This window comes from Prionailurus bengalensis, chromosome B1, assembly GCF_016509475.1.
Source record: "Prionailurus bengalensis isolate Pbe53 chromosome B1, Fcat_Pben_1.1_paternal_pri, whole genome shotgun sequence".
Lineage (NCBI taxonomy): Eukaryota > Metazoa > Chordata > Mammalia > Carnivora > Felidae > Prionailurus > Prionailurus bengalensis.
This window is the reverse complement of record NC_057344.1, coordinates 35595352-35617299: the sequence shown is the minus strand read 5'-3', so window position 1 is coordinate 35617299 and position 21948 is coordinate 35595352. Positions and strand designations below refer to the sequence as shown.

Genomic DNA, 21948 nt, shown 5'->3' with positions numbered 1-21948 from the left:
TAGACTGAGAAGATTCTTATGTGACCTACGGTAATTGGTGAGGATGGGGCTTTTGCAACCACCTGTCTCCAGAAGACATGAAGTGACGCCAAAGATTGGCTGTCATCATTTGAGGACTTAGCAGAACCTCAGCTCCAGGCAGACAGAACTAAGCAAAACATATCTCAAGATTATAAGGACTAAGGAAGTCCTTAAGAAGTTTTAAGAAATGTGACCTGGTACAAAGTTTATGTAAAGACACTGGTCTGATAAGACCTCCTGGACTTGTCAGCTTTTGGAGCTGGCTGGAAGATGTACATATTAGACCTATGTCTGTCCTATGCTGTGGAGTTCGTCTTACAGATGCATGACACTCAAGATACTGAAAAAGGGGTGCCTGCCTGGCTCAGGCAGTAGAATATGTGACTCTTGATATTGGGGTTGTGAGTTTAAGTCCCATGTTGGGCATAGAACCTACTTAAAAAAAGATACTGAGCAAGTAGGCAGATGATAGGAATGCTGTTAATTAGGCAGAAGCCAAACTTCACTCATGAACAGTATAATCGATAAGACTTAAAGTCAGAGGACCCAACTATCACCTCAACCTGAAGTGCTCAACAAAATTACTGAGGCTCAGATACCTCACTGTCACAGGCAGGATGGCCTTGAGCAGGTAGAAATCAGTGGTCACATACGTGCACACTGTGGCAGAGAGTCATACGTCTCCCCAGGAAAAGGAGGTCGGCTGAATCTTGGAAATGCCAATTGTTAAATAGTAGGACACCCATAAATTACCTACTAAAGATCATCCAGGATTTATTTGTAGTTAAGAAAAAAAAAGTTAGGTTTATTTAACCTGCTGCAACAAGCAGAGAGAAGTGGAGGAACTTGGGATCTTCTCAAAATGGGAGGACAGTTAAGAAAGGCTGCTCATTGAGACTGTTGTTAGATTAGGGACTGTTGTTAGATTTTAGGGTGGAAGTTTGTAATCTGAGCAAGGATTAGATAGAATTTGTGTAATAGATGAGTTGGTAGAACTTGTGAAGTTCTAGTGTAAGATCAGATGTAGTGTTGTGCAATTACTATTAAATTAGTTTGTGTGAGGTCTTATCTTGGAACATATGGATTTGAAGGATCTGGTGTTAAAAGGAGTTTGAACTCAATACAAAAAAAAAATCTGATTAAGAAAAGAGGAGAAGACTTGAATAGACATTTTCCCAAAGTAGACATATAGATGGCCAACAGACACATGAAAAAATGCTCAACATCACTGATCATCCGGGAAATGCAAATCAAAACCACAATGAGGTATTACCTTACACCTGTCAGATCGCTAAAATCAAAAACATAAGAAATAACAAGTGTTGGTGAGGATGTGGAGAAAAGAGAACGCTGTGCGCTGTTGGTGGGAATATAAATTGATATAACCACTATGGAAAACAGTACAGAGGTTCCTCAAAAAGTTAAAAATAGAAATACCACGTGGTCCAATAATTCCACTACTGGGCATTTACCCCAAAAAATGAAAACAATTCAGAAAGATATACACGTCCCTATGTTTATTGCGGCATTATTTACATTAGTTAGGATATGTAAGCAGTCTAAGCCTGGGTGTCCATCAATAGATGAATGGATAAAGAAGATGTGGGGTGTGTGTATATGTGTGTGTGTATGTCTATATACATATATATGTACACACAGTGGAATATTACTTGGCCATAAAAAAGAAAAGAGACCTTGCCATTTGAGGCAATATGGATGGACGTAGAGGGTGTTAGGCTAAGTGAAGTAAGTTGGACAGTGAAAGACAAATACCATGTGATTTTACTTGTATGTGAAGTTCAAAAATATAACAAATGAACAAACAAAAAAACAGACTCAAATACAGAGAACAAACTGGTGGTTGCCAGAGAGGAGATTGGTAGGGGAATGGATGAAATAGATAAGGAGAAAAATGGAAAAATAAAAAGTTTGAGCATAGATAGTCTGTGTTGCATGTTGTGGTTTAGTTCTGTTCAGTTTATCTGTTTTATGAGTCATAGTACAGTTATAAGGTGTGGCTTCTGTTTTCAGTTCTAAGAGACAGCCCATGTTAGTTTCTTGTGTATTTAAAACTGTGTTTATAATTGTTGAAGGGACGTAGAAAATAATTTTGAAAGAATTCTGTATTAGTTTTCTTTCTTTTTTATTTTTTAATATTTATTTATTTTTGAGAGAGAGAAAGAGAGAGTGGGAGAGGGGCAGAAAGAGAGGGAGACAGAATCTCAAGCAGGATCCAGGCTCCAAGCTATCAGCACAGCACCTGATGCGGGACTTGAACCCACGCTGGGAGATCATGACCTGAGCTGAAGTCAGATGCTTAAGCAGCTAAGCCACCCAGGTGCCTCTGCATTAGTTTTCTATTGCTGTGTAACAAATTACCACAAACTCAATGGCCAATTTTTAGCTCAAAGTTCTGTGGGTCAGAGTCCAATCATGACATGGATTTCTCTGCTCAGGGTCTCAAAGGCTGAAGTCAAAGTGCCCACCAGGCTGAGTTTTCATGTGGAGCTTCTGGGGAAGAATCTGCTTTTAAGCTCATTGAGGTCGTTGGCAATTCTTGTGGTGGTAGGAATGAAGTCCCTAATTTTGCTGTCTGTCAACTAGGGGTCACTCCCAACTCCCAGAGACTACCTGCATTCCTTGCTAAATGGCCCCCTCTATTAAAGCCAACAATGCAGAACTTGCACATGAAATCCCTCTTGTGCTTCAAATCTCTGAAATCCTACATATCTGACCTCTAGATCCAGATTTAAAGGTCTCATATGATTAGGCCAGGCCCATCTAGATAACCTCATTTAAAGGTCAGCTGATTTGGAACTTTTAAATTTTGTTTTTTAATGTTTATTTATTTTTGAGAGAGAGAGAGAGGGACAGAGCATGAGTGGGGAGGGGCAGAGAGAGAGACACACATAATCTGAAGCAGGCTCCAGGCTCTGAGCCATCAGCACAGAGCCCAACAGGGAGCTCAAACTCAAGAACTGCGAGACCAAGTCGGATGCTTAACCGACTGAGCCACCCGGGGGCCCCTGATTTGGGACTTTAAAAAAAAAAATGTTTATTTATTTTGAGAGAGAGAAAGAGAATGGGGGGGGGGGAGCGCAGAGAGAAGTGAGGAGAGAGAGAATCCCAAGCAGGCTCTGCCTTGCCAGCGCAGAACCCGATGCAGGGCTTGATCTCATGAACGGTGAAATCATGACCCAAGCTGATGCCAAAAATCGGTCGCTTAACCAACTGAGCCCCCCAGGCACCCCTGGGACTTAAATTATGTGTGGACTTCCTTCACAGCAGTACCTACATCACTGTTTGCTGGAATAACTGGGATGAGATGTGTGTATATCATGGGCCATGAATCTTGGGGAGCCTACCTCCAGCCTACCATAATGTCTTTTTAACATTTTAAGCATAAGCCTCTGGGTCATCTTAGTAACTCTTGGTGGTTTATAGGTGTAACTTAAATTTGAGGTTGAATTTTTGAATGTTACTGGTAAGAGTCAGCTTGGGATACAGCTCTGCTGATATGAGAAAAGTCTTATTCACAAAACTGAATAACAGAAGGAAAGTTATTGCCAATGCGATTGCTTTTTTTTCCCCTTAGTGTCTATTACTTTTCTTTCAATAAAGTTTATAAAAACTTGGAAAAACTCAAATGTAGGGCAAAGCAGATAGAAAAATAACAAAAATCACCTGTAGTCCAAACACTCTTCCTTATACTTTTATCATTTTCTTCCAGTTTTTATTGTTCAATTAAAATAATATTATTATAATCATGTATATATGAAATAATTATATATACTGACTTCCTAAGTATATGTTTTTTTCTGATTATAAAAGTAATACAGGAGCGTCTGGGTGGCTCAGTCAGTTAAGCATCCAGCTCTTGATTTTGGCTCAGGTCATGATCTCATGGCTCATGGGATCAAGTCCCAGCTCAGGCTCTGCATGGGATTCTCTCTCTCCCTCTCTGCCCCTCCCCTGGGTGTGTACTCTCTCTCTCAAAATAAATAAATAAACATTAAAAAAATAAAAATCAGTCATTGGAGAAAGTTAAAAAAAATAGGAAAGTAATAAGAAAAATAAAATAATTTAGAATCTTGTTACCCAGCACTAATACTTGGGTATATTTCCTTAGTGCCTGTTCTAATGCATTCCTTGGTCACAGATTAGATCCTATTGTATGGATTTATTTTTTTTTTTAATTTTAAAAATGTTTTTATTTCTCATGCACTATGAAATCATGAGCTGAGCTGGAATTGAGTCAGACACTTAACAGAGCCACTCAGGCTCCCCTGTATGGATTTATTTTTAAGTAGAGTTAACACTGGAACACTTGCACATTTTAAATAAGAGGCATTTGACATATTACTTACTGCCTAGTCATTTTTTTTTGTCCTAACCATTAAAACAACTTCATTGATTCTGTATAAGTTTGTTTTAGATTCATAAATGTGCTTTTTATTTTTAAAATTTTATATATGCTTGTAGTTGTATATATTTGTTGTATATATTTGTATTGATATAGGTTCATAATTCAGTATTTAATGAAATAGTAAAAGAACACACAAAAAACTCCATTGCTCAAATTGATTCACTCCCTAAGGGTCCCTGACAGCTGAGTTTTCACTGTACCTTGTTTATTATTATTATCAATGGGCCAGGGACATCAGTGTTTCCATTGGCTCTTCCCTCTTGCTCCTTGGGACAAGATTCCCCTGGTTCTGGCATCCCTGTGGGGGCAGCAGTTTAGGAGAAAAAAACGCTTTGAAAAAATTTCTCAAAAGAACATTCCAGACTTAGTAAAACAGAGCACTATGTGCCCCCTCTCACCTCTTCTCCTGGTTTCTTGTACTGACTATCATGCCAGAATGTCTCAGCTGAAGGTACTGACTGATATCAGTTCTCAGTGCAGTGTCTTTCTGCTGAAACACTGACAGACTGGGCTGCTTTTTTTTTTTTTTTTTTTTTCTTTTAGAAAGAGAGAGAGTGAGCACCTGCAAGCCGGGGCAGAGGGAGAGAGAAAATCTTAAGCAGGCTGTACATAGAGCCCAACTCAGGTTTGATCTCATGTTCCTGGGATCGTGACCTGAGCCAAAATCAAGAGTCCAATGCTCAACTGACTTAGCTACCCAGGTGCCCCTAGACTGGGCTCTCTTGGCTATGTGTTTGTTTATTTATTTAGTTAGTTAGTTAGTTAGTTAGTTACTTACTTACTTACTTATTTATTTATTTATTTATTTATTTATTTATTTATTTATTTATTTATTTATGACAGAGAGAACAAGCAGGGGGAGGGCAGAAACAGAGGGAGAGAGAGAATCCCAAGCAGGCTCCACACTGTCATTGCAGTCACCAGCCATGTGATCATGACCTGAGCCGAAACCAAGAGCTAGAGGCTCAACCAACTGAGCCACCCAGGCTCCCGTCTTGCTATGTGAGTTTTTAAATAATACGGAAAATCATTATTTGAGTTACTTGGCAGTGAAAATAGTTTATTACTTACTGTGCTTCTGCTTTTGAGGAGAGAGGGGAGGGAAAGACAGATATTTTGTAATGTAATTTTCCTTGCAGAGTGTCCAAAATGTAATTTGGATGTGGTCATCAACCATGTCAAGAGAGTTTCTGTTTTAACAATGGGATGAAAAAAATCATTCCAGGGGCACCTGGGTGGCGCAGTCGGTTAAGCGTCCGACTTCAGCCAGGTCACGATCTCGCGGTCCAGGAGTTCGAGCCCCGCGTCGGGCTCTGGGCTGATGGCTCAGAGCCTGGAGCCTGTTTCCGATTCTGTGTCTCCCTCTCTCTCTGCCCCTCCCCCGTTCCTGCTCTGTCTCTCTCTGTCCCAAAAATAAATAAAAAACGTTGAAAAAAAAATTAAAAAAAAAAAATCATTCCAGAAACACCTTTCTGGGACTGGGAAGGAACTGAAATGGAAGTTGTTATGCACACGAGGAGAAGTTTGATCTCAAGAGTTGCATAATCTTGAAATCAACCTGGACTTCTGAGTCTAGGGTTCAAAGTAGATAAAAGCTAGACTTGAAAATCTTTAGTACCATGATAGCTTCATTTTAAACTGGGAACTTGCCATTTTATTTTGAATCAAGTATTTTAAAAATGTATACTTTACATGGATAGTTTATTTTTGCATTTTTATCCCTTCTGTTTATTTAGAAGGAAAAAAATCTTGATTTTTTTTAACAACTGGCTAATCAGAAAATATTTATGCAACTTCTAATATAGCACCCTAAATTATTTTGAAACATTTAGGAATATATCTACTTTAATGTTTTCCCTGTAATAAGTGAATAAATATTCTCATTTGGTAATAGCTTGGAAAATATAGGACAGCCATTTATTTTTTTCTTATTATTATTAAAACATTTTTTTAATGTTTATTTATTTTTGTTTTTTTGTTTTTTTGTTTTTGTTTTTTTTTAATTTTTTTATGAAATTTATTGACAAATTGGTTTCCATACAACACCCAGTGCTCATCCCAAAAGGTGCCCTCCTCAATACCCATCACCCACTCTCTCCTCCCTCCCACCCCCCATCAACCCTCAGTTTGTTCTCAGTTTTTAACAGTCTCTTATGCTTTGGCTCTCTCCCATTCTAACCTCTTTTTTTTTTTTTTTTTTCCCCTCCCCCATGGGTTCCTGTTCAGTTTCTCAGGATCCACATAAGAGTGAAACCATATGGTATCTGTCTTTCTCTGTATGGCTTATTTCACTTAGCATCACACTCTCCAGTTTCATCCACGTTGCTACAAAAGGCCATATTTCATTTTTTCTCATTGCCACGTAATATTCCATTGTGTATATAAACCACAATTTCTTTATCCATTCATCAGTTGATGGACATTTAGGCTCTTTCCATAATTTGGCTATTGTTGAGAGTGCTGCTATGAACATTGGGGTACAAGTGGCCCTATGCATCAGTGCTCCTGTATCCCTTGGATAAATTCCTAGCAGTGCTATTGCTGGGTCATAGGGTAGGTCTATTTTTAATTTTCTGAGGAACCTCCACACTGCTTTCCAGAGCGGCTGCACCAATTTGCATTCCCACCAACAGTGCAAGAGGGTTCCCGTTTCTCCACATCCTCTCCAGCATCTATAGTCTCCTGATTTGTTCATTTTGGCCACTCTGACTGGCGTGAGGTGATACCTGAGTGTGGTTTTGATTTGTATTTCCCTGATAAGGAGCGACGCTGAACATCTTTTCATGTGCCTGTTGGCCATCCGGATGTCTTCTTTAGAGAAGTGTCTATTCATGTTTTCTGCCCATTTCTTCACTGGGTTATTTGTTTTTTGGGTGTGGAGTTTGGTGAGCTCTTTATAGATTTTGGATACTAGCCCTTTGTCCGATATGTCATTTGCGAATATCTTTTCCCATTCCGTTGGTTGCCTTTGAGTTTTGTTGGTTGTTTCCTTGGCTGTGCAGAAGCTTTTTATCTTCATAAGGTCCCAGTAATTCACTTTTGCTTTTAATTCCCTTGCCTTTGGGGATGTGTCGAGTAAGAGATTGCTACGGCTGAGGTCAGAGAGGTCTTTTCCTGCTTTCTCCTCTAAGGTTTTGATGGTTTCCTGTCTCACATTGAGGTCCTTTATCCATTTTGAGTTTGTTTTTGTGAATGGTGTGAGAAAGTGGTCTAGTTTCAACCTTCTGCATGTTGCTGTCCAGTTCTCCCAGCACCATTTGTTAAAGAGGCTGTCTTTTTTCCATTGGATGTTCTTTCCTGCTTTGTCAAAGATGAGTTGGCCATACGTTTGTGGGTCTAGTTCTGGGGTTTCTATTCTATTCCATTGGTCTATGTGTCTGTTTTGGTGCCAATACCATGCTGTCTTGATGATGACAGCTTTGTAGTAGAGGCTAAAGTCTGGGATTGTGATGCCTCCTGCTTTGGTCTTCTTCTTCAAAATTCCTTTGGCTATTCGGGGCCTTTTGTGGTTCCATATGAATTTTAGGATTGCTTGTTCTAGTTTTGAGAAGAATGCTGGTGCAATTTTGATTGGGATTGCATTGAATGTGTAGATAGCTTTGGGTAGTATTGACATTTTGACAATATTTATTTTTCCAATCCATGAGCAGGGAATGTCTTTCCATTTCTTTAAATCTTCTTCAATTTCCTTCATAAGCTTTCTATAGTTTTCAGCATACAGATCCTTTACATCTTTGGTTAGATTTATTCCTAGGTATTTTATGCTTCTTGGTGCAATTGTGAATGGGATCAGTTTCTTTATTTGTCTTTCTGTTGCTTCATTGTTAGTGTATAAGAATGCAACTGATTTCTGTACATTGATTTTGTATCCTGCAACTTTGCTGAATTCCTGTATCAGTTCTAGCAGACTTTTGGTGGAGTCTATCGGATTTTCCATGTATAATATCATGTCATCTGCAAAAAGCGAAAGCTTGACTTCATCTTTGCCAATTTGGATGCCTTTGATTTCCTTTTGTTGTCTTATTGCTGATGCTAGAACTTCCAGCACTATGTTAAACAGCAGCGGTGAGAGTGGGCATCCTTGTCGTGTTCCTGATCTCAGGGAAAAAGCTCTCAGTTTTTCCCCGTTGAGGATGATGTTAGCTGTGGGCTTTTCATAAATGGCTTTTATGATCTTTAAGTATGTTCCTTCTATCCCGACTTTCTCAAGGGTTTTTATTAAGAAAGGGTGCTGGATTTTGTCGAAGGCCTTTTCTGCATCGATTGACAGGATCATATGGTTCTTCTCTTTTTTTTTGTTAATGTGATGTATCACATTGATTGATTTGCGAATGTTGAACCAGCCCTGCATCCCAGGAATGAATCCCACTTGATCATGGTGAATAATTCTTTTTGTATGCCGTTGAATTCGATTTGCTAGTACCTTATTGAGAATTTTTGCATCCATATTCATCAGGGATATTGGCCTGTAGTTCTCTTTTTTTACTGGGTCTCTGTCTGGTTTAGGAATCAAAGTAATACTGGCTTCATAGAATGAGTCTGGAAGTTTTCCTTCCCTTTTTATTTCTTGGAATAGCTTGAGAAGGATAGGTATTATCTCTGCTTTAAATGTCTGGTAGAACTCCCCTGGGAAGCCATCTGGTCCTGGACTCTTATTTGTTGGGAGATTTTTGATAACCGATTCAATTTCTTCCCTGGTTATGGGTCTGTTCAAGCTTTCTATTTCCTCCTGATTGAGTTTTGGAAGAGTGTGGGTGTTCAGGAATTTGTTCATTTCTTCCAGGTTGTCCAATTTGTTGGCATATAGTTTTTCATAGTATTCCCTGATAATTGTTTGTATCTCTGAGGGATTGGTTGTAATCATTCCATTTTCATTCATGATTTTATCTATTTGGGTCATCTCCCTTTTCTTTTTGAGAAGCCTGGCTAGAGGTTTATCAATTTTGTTTATTTTTTCAAAAAACCAACTCTTGGTTTCGTTGATCTGCTCTACAGTTTTTTTAGTTTCTATATTGTTTATTTCTGCTCTGATCTTTATTATTTCTCTTCTTCTGCTGGGCTTAGGCTGCCTTTGCTGTTCTGCTTCTAGTTCCTTTAGGTGTGCTGTTAGATTTTGTATTTGGGATTTTTCTTGTTTCTTGAGATAGGCCTGGATTGCAATGTATTTTCCTCTCAGGACTGCCTTTGCTGCGTCCCAAAGCGTTTGGATTGTTGTATTTTCATTTTCGTTTGTTTCCATATATTTTTTAATTTCTTCTCTAATTGCCTGGTTGACCCACTCATTCGTTAGTAGGGTGTTCTTTAACCTCCATGCTTTTGGAGGTTTTCCAGACTTTTTTCTGTGGTTGATTTCAAGCTTCATAGCATTGTGGTCTGAAAGCATGGTATAATTTCAATTCTTGTAAACTTATGAAGGGCTGTTTTGTGACCCAGTATATGATCTATCTTGGAGAATGTTCCATGTGCACTCGAGAAGAAAGTATATTCTGTTGCTTTGGGATGCAGAGTTCTAAATATATCTGTCAAGTCCATCTGATCCAATGTCTCATTCAGGGCCCTTGTTTCTTTATTGACCGTGTGTCTAGATGATCTATCCATTTCTGTAAGTGGTGTATTAAAGTCCCCTGCAATTACCACATTCTTATCAATAAGGTTGCTTATGTTTATGAGTAATTGTTTTATATATTTGGGGGCTCCGGTATTCGGTGCATAGACATTTATAATTGTTAGCTCTTCCTGATGGATAGACCCTGTAACTATTATATAATGTCCTTCTTCATCTCTTGTGACAGCCTTTAATTTAAAGTCTAGTTTGTCTGATATAAGTATGGCTACTCCAGCTTTCTTTTGGCTTCCAGTCGCATGATAAATAGTTCTCCATCCCCTCACTCTCAATCTAAAGGTGTCCTCAGGTCTAAAATGAGTCTCTTGTAGACAGCAAATAGATGGGTCTTGTTTTTTTATCCATTCTGATACCCTATGTCTTTTGGTTGGCGCATTTAATCCATTTACATTCAGTGTTATTATAGAAAGATACGGGTTAAGAGTCATTGTGATGTCTGTATGTTTTATGCTTATAGTGATGTCTCTGGGACTTTGTCTCACAGGGTCCCCCTTAGGATCTCTTGTAGGGCTGGTTTAGTGGTGACAAATTCCTTCAGTTTTTGTTTGTTTGGGAAGACCTTTATCTCTCCTTCTATTCTAAATGACAGACTTGCTGGATAAAGGATTCTTGGCTGCATATTTTTTCTGTCTAGCACCCTGAAAATCTCGTGCCAATTCTTTCTGGCCTGCCAAGTTTCAAAAGAGAGATCAGTCACGAGTCTTATAGGTCTCCCTTTATATGTGAGGGCACGTTTACCCCTTGCTGCTTTCAGAATTTTCTCTTTATCCTTGTATTTTGCCAGTTTCACTATGATATGTCGTGCAGAAGATCGATTCAAGTTACGTCTGAAGGGAGTTCTCTGTGCCTCTTGGATTTCAATGCCTTTTTCCTTCCCCAGTTCAGGGAAGTTCTCAGCTATGATTTCTTCAAGTACCCCTTCAGCACCTTTCCCTCTCTCTTCCTCCTCTGGGATACCAATTATGCGTATATTATTTCTTTTTAGTGTATCACTTAGTTCTCTAATTTTCCCCTCATACTCCTGGATTTTTTTATCTCTCTTTTTCTCAGCTTCCTCTTTTTCCATAACTTTATCTTCTAGTTCACCTATTCTCTCCTCTGCCTCTTCAAGCCGAGCTGTGGTGGTTTCCATTTTGTTATGCATTTCGTTTAAAGCGTTTTTCAGCTCCTCGTGACTGTTCCTTAGTCCCTTGATCTCTGTAGCAAGAGATTCTCTGCTGTCCTGTATACTGTTTTCAAGCCCAGCGATTAATTTTATGACTATTATTCTAAATTCACTTTCTGTTATGTTATTTAAGTCCTTTTTGATCAGCTCATTAGCTGTTGTTATTTCCTGGAGATTCTTCTGAGGGGAATTCTTCCGCTTGGTCATTTTGGATAGTCCCTGGCGTGGTGAGGACCTGCAGGGCACTTCCCCTGTGCTGTGGTGTATACCTGGAGTTGGTGGGCGGGGCCGCAGTCAGACCTGATGTCTGCCCCCAGCCCACCGCTGGGGCCACTGTCAGACTGGTGTGTGCCTTCTCTTCCCCTCTCCTAGGGGCGGGATTCACTGTGGGGTGGTGTGGCTCGTCTGGGCTACTTGCACCCTGCCAGGCTTGTGATGCTGGGGATCTGGCGTATTAGCTGGGGTGGGTAGGCAAGGTGCTCGGGGGCAGGAGGGGCAGGCTTAGATCGCTTCTTCTTAGGTGATCCACTTCAGGAGGGGCCCTGTGGCAGCGGGAGGGAGTCAGATCCGCCGCCGGAGGTTTGGCTCCGCAGAAGCGCAGAGTTGGGTGTTTGCGCGGAGCGAGCAAGTTCCCTGGCAGGAACCGGTTCCCTTTGGGATTTCGGCTGGGGGATGGGCGGGGGAGATGGCGCTGGCGAGTGCCTTTGTTCCCCACCAAACTGAGCTCTGTTGTCAGGGGGCTCAGCAGCTCTCCCTCCCTTTGTCCTCCAGCCTTCCCGCTTTCCGAGCAGAGCTGTTAACCTATGACCTCCCAGACGCTAAGTCGCGCTTGTTGTGGGAACACAGTCCGTCAGGCCCCTCCGCTTTTGCAAGCCAGACTCGGGGGCTCTGCTTGGCCGGCGAGCCACCCCTCCGCCCCGGCTCCCTCCCGCCAGTCCGGGGAGCGCGCACCGCCTCGCCGTCCTTCCTACCCTCTTCCGTGGGCCTCTCGTCTGCGTTTGGCTCCGGCGACTCCGTTCTGCTAATCCTCTGGCGGTTTTCTGGGTTATTTAGGCAGGTGTAGATGGAATCTAAGTGATCAGCAGGACGTGCGGTGAGCCCAGCGTCCTCCTAAGCCGCCATCTTGCCGCAACTCCTGTTTATTTATTTTTGAGAGAGAGCGAGAGAGAGAGCACGAGTAGGGCTCAAACTCATGAACTGTGAGATTGTGATCTAAGCCAAAGTTGGATGCTTAACCAACTGAGCCACCTAGGTGCCACCCCTCTTCTTATTTTTTAAACATGCCACTGCATGAATTTTTTAAAATTATTTTTTATGTTTATTTTTTTGAGAGAGAGAGAATCCCAAGCAGGCTCTGAGCTGTCAGCAGAGAGCCCGATGTGGGGCTTGATCCCATAAACCACGAGATCATGACCTGGGCCAAAAGCAAGAGTCAGACGCTTAACAGACTGAGCCACCCAGGCGCCCCTTAAACATTCTTACCACAAATCAACAGGCTGTACATCTTAAACTTACACATCGTTATATGTTAATTGTGTCAACGAAGCTGGGGGAGAAAGGTCGCTTCAGTTGCTGTAAAAGGCCAAGAATAGAGAAGTGGAAAAAGAGACCAGTTAGAAAACTGTTGCAGTAATCTGGAAGACACAGTCATGGCTACACTAAGGTAGTAGTGATGGATGTGTTAAAAATTATTGAATCCAGAGTTTATTTTATTATTTTATTAGGGAATATTTTTCAAAGCAATTAAAACTGCTGCCTCAAAAAAATATACACCTTGGAAAACCTCCCCCCACTTTCAAAAGACAGAAACTCAGTGTAACTGCATCTGCTTGGAACTCCTGCCTAAACTGTACTCCCGACATAAATGAGGGCTAGCTGGAGACTTTCTGAATTTAAAGTATATTTTAAAGGTAGAATCAGCTAGGGGTGCCTGGGTGGCTCAGTTGGTAGAGATCAGGTAGGGCATGTGACTTTTTAAAAAATTTTTTTAAACATTTATTTATTTTTGAGAGAGAGACAGGGAGAGAGATCAAACAAGATGGGAGGGGCAGAGAGAGAGGGAGACACAGAATCTGAAGCAGGCTCCAGGCTCCGAGCTGTCAGCACAGAGCCCCATGAGGGATTTGAACCCACAAACCGCTAGATCATGACCTGAGCCTAAGTCGGGTGCTTAACTGACTGAGCCACCCCGGCGTGGCATGTGACTCTTGATCTCAGGGTAATGAGTTCAAACTGCATGTTGGGCACAGAGCTTACTTTAAAAAAGGAAAAAAAAGAGAGGCACCTGGGTGGCTCAGTTGGTTGTGTCTGACTTCAGCTCAGGTCATGATCTTAACAGTTTGAGAGTTCAAGCCCCACATTGGGCTCACTGCTGTCATTCCAGAGCCTACTTCAGATCCTCTGTCCCCCCTCTCACAGCCCCTCCCCTGCTTGTCCTCTTCCAAAAATAAACAAACAAACAAAAAAAAGAGCTAGTCTTGCTGATAAATTGGGATTTGGGGAGAACTGGGGAAGTCAGGATTAAGGGAAGATCCCACAGGTTTTTGGCCTAAGCACCTGGGTTTAACGATGTTTCCATATATTTAGATGGAAAAGATTAGAGGCAGTCTGGGAAATTATAAGTTTAATTTTAGACATGTTATTTTTTTCTAGTTTTATTGAAAAATAATTGGCATACATCACTGTATAAGTTTAAAGCATAGAGCATGATGGTTTGATTTAGATATACAGTAAAACATTGGATTTTGAGTAACTTGTTCTGTGAGTGTTCTACAAAGCGAGTAAACATTTCTAATAAATTTTAACTTGATAAAGTAGCAGTGTCTTGCATAATGAGTAGTACGTGACACTCAATATCACATGATCACAACTGGGCCAATGGTTTTTGAAATTTGCTTTGATAATGAGTGCTTTGGATTACAAGCATGTTTTTGAAACAAACTATGCTCATAAACCAAGGTTTCACTGTATTTTGAAATGATTACCACAGTAAGTTTGGCTAACACCCATCTTTTCATATACATACAATAAAAAGAAAAAAAGGAAAAAAATTTCTCCTTGTGATTAGAACTCTTAGGATTTACTCAACAACTGTTCTGTCATATAGCAGTATTAGCTGTGGTTATCATGTTGTATATTATATCCCTAGTACTTTTTTACCTTATGCAGGAAGTTTATATCTTTTGATTATAGTCCTCCATTTTCACCTCCCTTGCCCCAACCACTACCTCTGGCAACCACAAGTCTGTTCTTTTTTTCTGTGAGTTTTGTTTTGATTTGAATCCACATATAAGTGAGATCATATAGTATTTGTTTTTCTCTGTCTGATTTATTTCATTTAGCAAAGTCCTTCAAGGTCCATACATGTTGTCACAAATAGTAGGACTTCCTCATATTTTATGGCTGAATAATATTCTGGTGTGTGTGTGTGTGTGTGTGTGTGTGTGTGTGTATCACAAGTTCTTTATCATTCATCCATCAGTCCACTTTTATGTTGTTTCCATGACATGTTAAATTTTAAATGCTTATTAAGCCTCCAAGCAGATATTAAATAGGCTGTTGGATTTAAGAGTCAAAGGAGAATTTAGGCTAATCATTTTTTAGAAGTTTTATGATGAAATCCTTGGTTGTATTTGTAAAAACAACTCTATGATCATGCTGTAAATTGTATTATGAAATGAAACATTTTCATAATTCTTAGTTTCGTATTTAAAGATAAAATGCCAAATTGTTTTCCCCCACAGTTTACTGTGTATGTTTATTTTATGTGGATACACTTTAAGTGGCCTTTCTTAGTACCAGTCATCTTTGAATAACAAGTACCTCCTCTACTCTTCAAAAAAAAGAAAAATACTGTAGTTTTATTACCCATGAATTATTACATTTCTGGATAAGTGATGTTTCGGTTCACGTTTTTTTTTTTTTTTTTAACTGTGTAGTGGTGTTTTGAGACCCTTCAGCCCTCTGTTAAGTCTCCTTTCTCATTGGTAAGGGTTGTAGTTTATAAAATAACAGACCTATATTAAAGGTGAAGGGACTGCTCTCCCCCCCAAATTAGGATATGATATAACCAGTAAAGCAGTAAGTAACTTGAGCGCTGACACTAGTGACATTTTGGTTCTTTCATTTAAAAATGCTTACTTCAGGGGTGCCTGGGTGGCTCAGTTGGTTAAGCTTCTGATTTCAGTTTGTAAGTTCGAGACCTGAGTCAGGCTCTGTGCTGACAGCTCAGAGCCTGAAGCCTGCTTTGGATTCTGTGTCTCCCTCTCTCTCTGCCCCTCTCCCCACTCGCACTCTGTCTCTCTCTCTCTCTCTCTCTCTCTCTCTCTGTCTCTCTCTCTCAAAAATAAATAAACATTAAAAAAAAATAAAAATAGAGTTTTAAAATTTCACTCGAGAACTTATTTTATTTTTAAGTTTATTTATTTTGAGAGAGAGAGAGAGTGAGCACGAGTGGAGGAGGGGCAGAGGGAGAGGGAGAATCCCAAGCAGATTCTGCACTGTCACTAGGAGCCCAACTCAGTCTCATGAACCATGAGATCATGACCTGAGCCGAGATCAAGAGTCAGATGCTTAACCGACTGAGCCAGCCAGAAGCCCTTAAAAATAGGGTTTTAAAATTTAATTGGAAAATTCCTGCTATTTCCTATCATGACCAAACTTAGCTAGATTCCCTTTAGTCTTCTCAGGATGGTGGCTGTTCCCATTCTTCTATGAATCAACCTCAACTATATTGTGTATACAACTATCTAATAAAGGAAGGAAGTTGTAATTTAGGGCTTCTAAACATAGCTAGGAGTAACTTGAGAGGGGATAGGACCCACTCCTTTAAAGTTGAAGATTCTTTTCTTTTGATTTGAAGGAAATTGAATTTATTTGCCCTTACCTAAAAACTTAGGATTCTTCTGGAACTTTCTGTTATGTATGTTGTCTCAAGCCAATCTTAATTCCTCTTAGTGTTCCTGGATCAGCGGTGTCCCATTTCTCTTAGCTGGGCATAATCCCCTTGATCCATTTCAACCTTGCTTTTGCTTTCATTTAATTAGGTGAGTTGTTTACTTGTTTTAAGTAAATTGCAACTAGAGACTTTGAAAGAAAGAAAAAATATCTTTCTAACTTTTTTTCTCGGAAGTTCTTTAGGTTGCTTATCTCTTTCATAACTTATATGATACATAAGAAAAATGGTTTCCTATTTTGTAAACTGTTACCTGATTGCAACAATAATGGAGGAAAATTATTTTTATTAGTAGGTATAATACTACTGGTAGAAGTCAAGTAATATTTTGTGGATCTCTTGTCTCTGGAACTACCTCTATATATAATACCTTTTTTGTCGATTCCAATATATTTGATTTTGTATTATCTCATTTTATTTTTAGTTTGTTAACCAATTTCAGTTATTTACAAAGTGGGGATTAAAAACAAGCTGGCTTCTTATGGGGTTCATTTCAAAATGGGGAAGGGCAGATTGGCTAGCTAGAAATTGAGAGTAACAGTTTGAAAACCGAAAAAGGTAAACTAGGTATGAAAAGGGGAATGATTAAATGTGGTATCTTCCATTTGTTTTTCTGGATCAAGATTTCATAGGACTGAGGATTCTCTGAAGTCACAAACAAGCGATTAAGTATATCTCTTGATTGAACTTATGTAAGTTTCTCTAAAGAAAGTTTCTCTAAGACTTCCACTCTTAGGGGCACGTGGATGGCTCAGTCAGCTAAGTGTCTGACTCTTGATTTAGGCTCAGATCATGATCCCATGGCTCATGGGATCAAGCTCAGAGTCGGGCCTTATGCTGACTATGGATTCTGTCTCTCCCTTTCTCTTTGCCCTTCTCCCGCTCATGCCTGCATGCATATACGAATTCTCTTTTGCTCTCCCTGAAAATAAATACACTTAAAAAAAAAAAAGATATACTCTTAGTTTGGGCAACTTTTCCACCTTTTTATGATAAGTATTTCAACCATATTAGAACAGTAGAGTGAATAGTATTATGAACTTCCAAGTAAACATCATCCAGCCTCACTAGTTATTATTGACTCCTTACCAGTTTTTTTTTCATCTGTACCCCTGCTTATTCCCTGTCCTCTCACTGTTGTGAAGCAGATTCCAAATAGCATATAATTTCATCTGAAAATATTTCAGTAAGAATCTCTAAACTATAAAGGATTTTTGTTGTTAAACACAACCATATTGCCATTACATTTTAGTAAAAATTTAAGTAAGTTTGTTTAGGACTTACCTTTCACTCTGTCTTAAAGACTCACCAGATAAATAAATAAAAGATTCGTCATAATATCTTATACAAATTAACACAAATTAAACTGATTTATCTTTCAAATTGGAATGCTTGTGAGAGTGAAAGGGGGTGCTATTAACAGTTATGCTAGGACAGCAGTGGAAATCTAGGACTGTCCTGATTAAACTGGGATATATGTGGTCCTCTCTTTCAAAGTAATGTTTGCTGTTTGGATAGCTACATTTTTTCAATAAGCTTTGAATTGCCTAAATTAGTCAAGTTGTAGCTAGGAGCATGATGAAACTTACCATAGAATTTTCAAGTCTAAAAATTAAAAAAAATTTTTTTAAATGTTTTTATTTATTTTTGAGACAGACAGAGACAGAGCATGAGCAGGGGAGGGGGCAGAGAGAGAGGGAGACACAGAATCCGAAGCAGGCTCCAGGCTCTCATCTGTCAGCACAGAGCCTGACACGGGGCTCGAACTCACAGACCGTGAGATCATGACCTGAACAGAAGTCGGATGCTCAACCGACTGAGCCACCCAGGCGCCCCTCAAGTCTAAAATTTTTATAGTGCCTGTAGATTTCAACTTGTTTTTTTTTTCTTTTTAAGTTTTTTATTATTTAAGTAATCTCAATGGGGGGTTCAAACTCACAACCCTAAAATCAAGAGTTGCATGCTCCTGTGACTGAGCCAGCCAGGCACCCCTCAACTTAGTTCTCTCTCTTTTTTTTGAGAGGTTTTATTTTTTAATTTTTATTAAACATTTTTTTCTTAATGTTTATTTTTTTTAATTTGAACTTATTTGATTGATTGATTGATTGTGATTTTTTAATATGAAATTTATTGTCAAATTGGTTTCCATACCACACCCAGTGCTCATCTCAACAGGTGCCCTCCTCAGTACCCATCACCCACCCTCCCCTTCCTCCCACCCCCCATCAACCCTCAGTTTGTTCTCAGTTTTTTTAAGAGTCTCTTATGGTTTGGCTCCCTCCCTCTCTAACTTTTTTTTTTCCTTCCCCTCCCCCATGGTCTTCTTTTAAGTTTCTCAGGATCCACATAAAAGTGAAAACACTTGGTATCTGTCTTTCTCTGTATGACTTATTTCACTTAGCGTAACACTCTCCAGTTCCACCCACGTTGCTACAAAAGGCCATATTTCATTCTTTCTCGTTGCCACGTAGTATTCCGTTGTGTATATAAACCACAATTTCTTTATCCATTCATCAATGGATGGCTTAATATTTATTTTTGAGAGAGAGAGGCAGACACAGAATCCTAAGTAGGCTTCAGGCTTGAACCCATGAGCTGTGAGATCATGACCTGAGCCAAAGTCAGACACTTAACCAACCCCCCTAGAGATTTTATTTTTAAGTAACCTCTACACCCAGCATGGGGCTTCAACTCAAAACCCTGAGATCAAGAACCACATACTCCACAGACTCGGCCAGCCAGGTGCCCTCAACTTGGTTCTTTCTTTCTTTATTTTTTAAGTTTATTTCTTTCTTTTTTTTTTTTTTTTTTAATTTTTTTTTTTTTCAACGTTTTTATTTATTTTTGGGACAGAGAGAGACAGAGCATGAACGGGGGAGGGGCAGAGAGAGAGGGAGACACAGAATCGGAAACAGGCTCCAGGCTCTGAGCCATCAGCCCAGAGCCCGATGCAGGGCTCGAACTCACGGACCGCGAGATCGTGACCTGGCTGAAGTCGGACGCTTAACCGACTGCGCCACCCAGGCGCCCCTATTTATTTCTTTTGAAAGAGAGAAAACACAAACAGGGAAGGCTCAGAGAGAGGGAGAGACAGAATCCCAAGCAGGCTCTGCCCCATCAACGCAGATCCCAATGTGGGCTCAAACTCATGAACTGAGATCATGACCTGAGCTGAGATTAAGAGTCAGTTGCTTAACTGACTGAGCCACCCAGGCACCCATCAACTTGGTTCTTTTTTTTTTTTTTTCTAGGTTTTTTAAATGTTCATTTTTGAGAGAGGGAGAGAGAGAATATGCATGTGAGGGAGGGGCAGAGAGAGAGGGGAGACAGAAGATCTCAAGTAGGCTCTCTCTGCCCTGTCAGCACAGCGCCCAATGTAGGTGGGCTTGGACTCAGGAACTGTGAGATCATGACCTGAGCCAAAGTTGAACGCTTTAACTGACTGAGCCACCCAAGTGCCCCAACTTGGGTTTGTTTTTGTTTTTGTTTTTTTCCAATTTCTTCACATCCTTTCCAATACTTTTTATTTTCTGTTCTGTTTTTGTGTTTTTCTTATAATCATTCTACTTGGTATGAAATGGTATCTCATTGTGGTTTTAATCTGCATTTCCCTGATGATTAGGGATGTTAAAGATCTTTTATTGACTTATTGACTGTTCATGTATCTTCTTTTTTTAATGTTTTTTTCTTTCTATGATTAATTTATTTTTTATAATTTACATCTAAGTTAGCATATGGTGCAATAATGATTTCAGGAGTAGATTCCTTAATGCCCCTTACCCATTTAGCCCATCCCGTCTCCCACAACCCATCCAGCAACCCTCTGTTTGTTCTCTATATTTAAGAGTTTCTTATGTTTTGTCCCCTTCCCTGTTTTTATATTATTTTTGCTTCCCCTAACTTGGTTCTTAATGACACTTTCATGAAAGTAGAAGTGGAACCATCAGGCATTAACCACAAATTAAAATGAACCCCTTGTTTAAATGTATAGTTTATAGGCTTGTGGATATTAGATCATAGAGAATTAGAATACATTATACAGTAGATTAGGTAAATGAAATGATGGTCAAGTTTAAAATGTCAAAGGTTTTTTCTGTTAAAGTTGGTAATTCACCATGATATTAGATTAACTTTATACCCAGCATAAACTGAAATTAGTTTTTAGCATTTTCAGATTAGAAAACACAACTAGACCTTCTTTATCTATTCTTCTCAAGTTTATGCTGTGTTACTATAGCAAGTAATTCTCAGAAACAGCTCCATCCAGTTAGTGTTTGCTTATTATCAGTAATATTTTAAGCAACTACCTTTTTAAACATTTTTTTAAATATTTATTTATTTTTGATTTTATTTTTTATTTTTTAAAATTTACATCCAAATTAGCATATAGTACAACAGTGATTTCAGGAATAGATTCCTTAGTGCCCCTTACCCATTTAGCCCACCCCCCCTCTCACAATCCCAGTTTGTTCTCCATATTTATGAGTCTCTTCTGTTTTGTCCCCCTCCCTGTTTTTATATTATTTTTGCTTCCCTTCCCTTATGTTCATCTGTTTTGTATCTTAAATTCCTCACATGAGTGAAGTCATATGATATTTGTCTTTCTCTGACTGACTAATTTTGCTTAGCAGAATACCCTCCAGTTCCATCCATGTAGTTGCAAATTGCAAGATTTCATTCTTTTTGATTGCCGAGTAATACTCCATTGTGTATATATATCACTTCTTCTTTATCCATTCATCCATCGATGGACATTTGGGCTCTTTCCATACTTTGGCTATTGTTGATGGTGCTGCTATAAACATGGGGGTGCATGTGTCCCTTCGAAACAGCACCCTGTATCCTTTGGATAAATGCCTAGTAGTTCAATTGCTGGGTCGTAGGGTAGTTCTATTTTTAGTTTTTTTGAGGAACCTCCGTACTGTTTTCCAGAATGTCTGCACCAGCTTGCATTCCCATTAAGCAGCTACCTTTTAATAATAAAGTATACATCTATGATTGCCCCGATCAGGAGCTGAAGTCAGACTTTTAAAACACAATTCCATTAGGCCAGTTCTTCGGAAAAATAAATACCCTTTAGTGTTGAAATTTCTTTCCTTTCCTTTTCTTTAACCACAGTTTCAGTTTTAATACTTTTTCTATAAGTAAAAGATAACTCATATCATCTAGTTCTTTATTTTTTAGTTTATTTTCTGAATCAGCTTCAAGTCTTTGACGTTTATATGTAAAACAGTATAATTCATACATCCACACACTGACTTCGACTTTGTGGCCTTTTTAAAAATTAGAATCGATCTTCTGTAACATATAGTATCTTAGATTTTTTCCCCCACATGGTTCTGTTGCTGTGGATTTGAAATCATGGTGATGTATTAGGTTTAATTTGTTACATTAAAAAAAAAATGGGTTCACAGTTCTTTATGCATTTAAGTATTTTGAATTACTTTTCCTCTCTTTCTAGCTGTCCCCTTTCCTCCAACCCAACGGCTTACTTTGAAGGAAGTATTTGAGAATGGGAAACCTAAAATTGATGTCTTAAGAAACCATTTGGTGAAGGAAGGGCGACTGGAAGAGGAAGTAGCCTTAAAGATAATCAATGATGGGGCTGCTATCCTGAGACAAGAGAAGACTATGATAGAACTAGATTCTCCAATCACAGGTATGAGAAATATTTGGGTGGCACTTAGATTTGAGCTTATTTGAAAAATTATTACAAATAACCAACTAAAATGTGTGATAATTTTTCTAGGAATTATGAG

General features: G+C 39.2%; 1 protein-coding gene across 6 annotated transcripts in view; it reads left to right on the top strand.

Annotated features, from left to right (window-relative positions):
• The window catches only part of PPP3CC (protein phosphatase 3 catalytic subunit gamma), a 106537-nt gene that overhangs the window by 23919 nt on the left and 60670 nt on the right, over positions 1–21948 (top strand). For all 6 annotated transcript variants that reach the window (XM_043561981.1, XM_043561947.1, XM_043561972.1 and 3 more), the window contains exon 2: positions 21651–21848. In XM_043561981.1, the coding sequence (XP_043417916.1) occupies positions 21651–21848 (198 nt within the window). The remainder of the gene's footprint in view (positions 1–21650; positions 21849–21948) is intronic.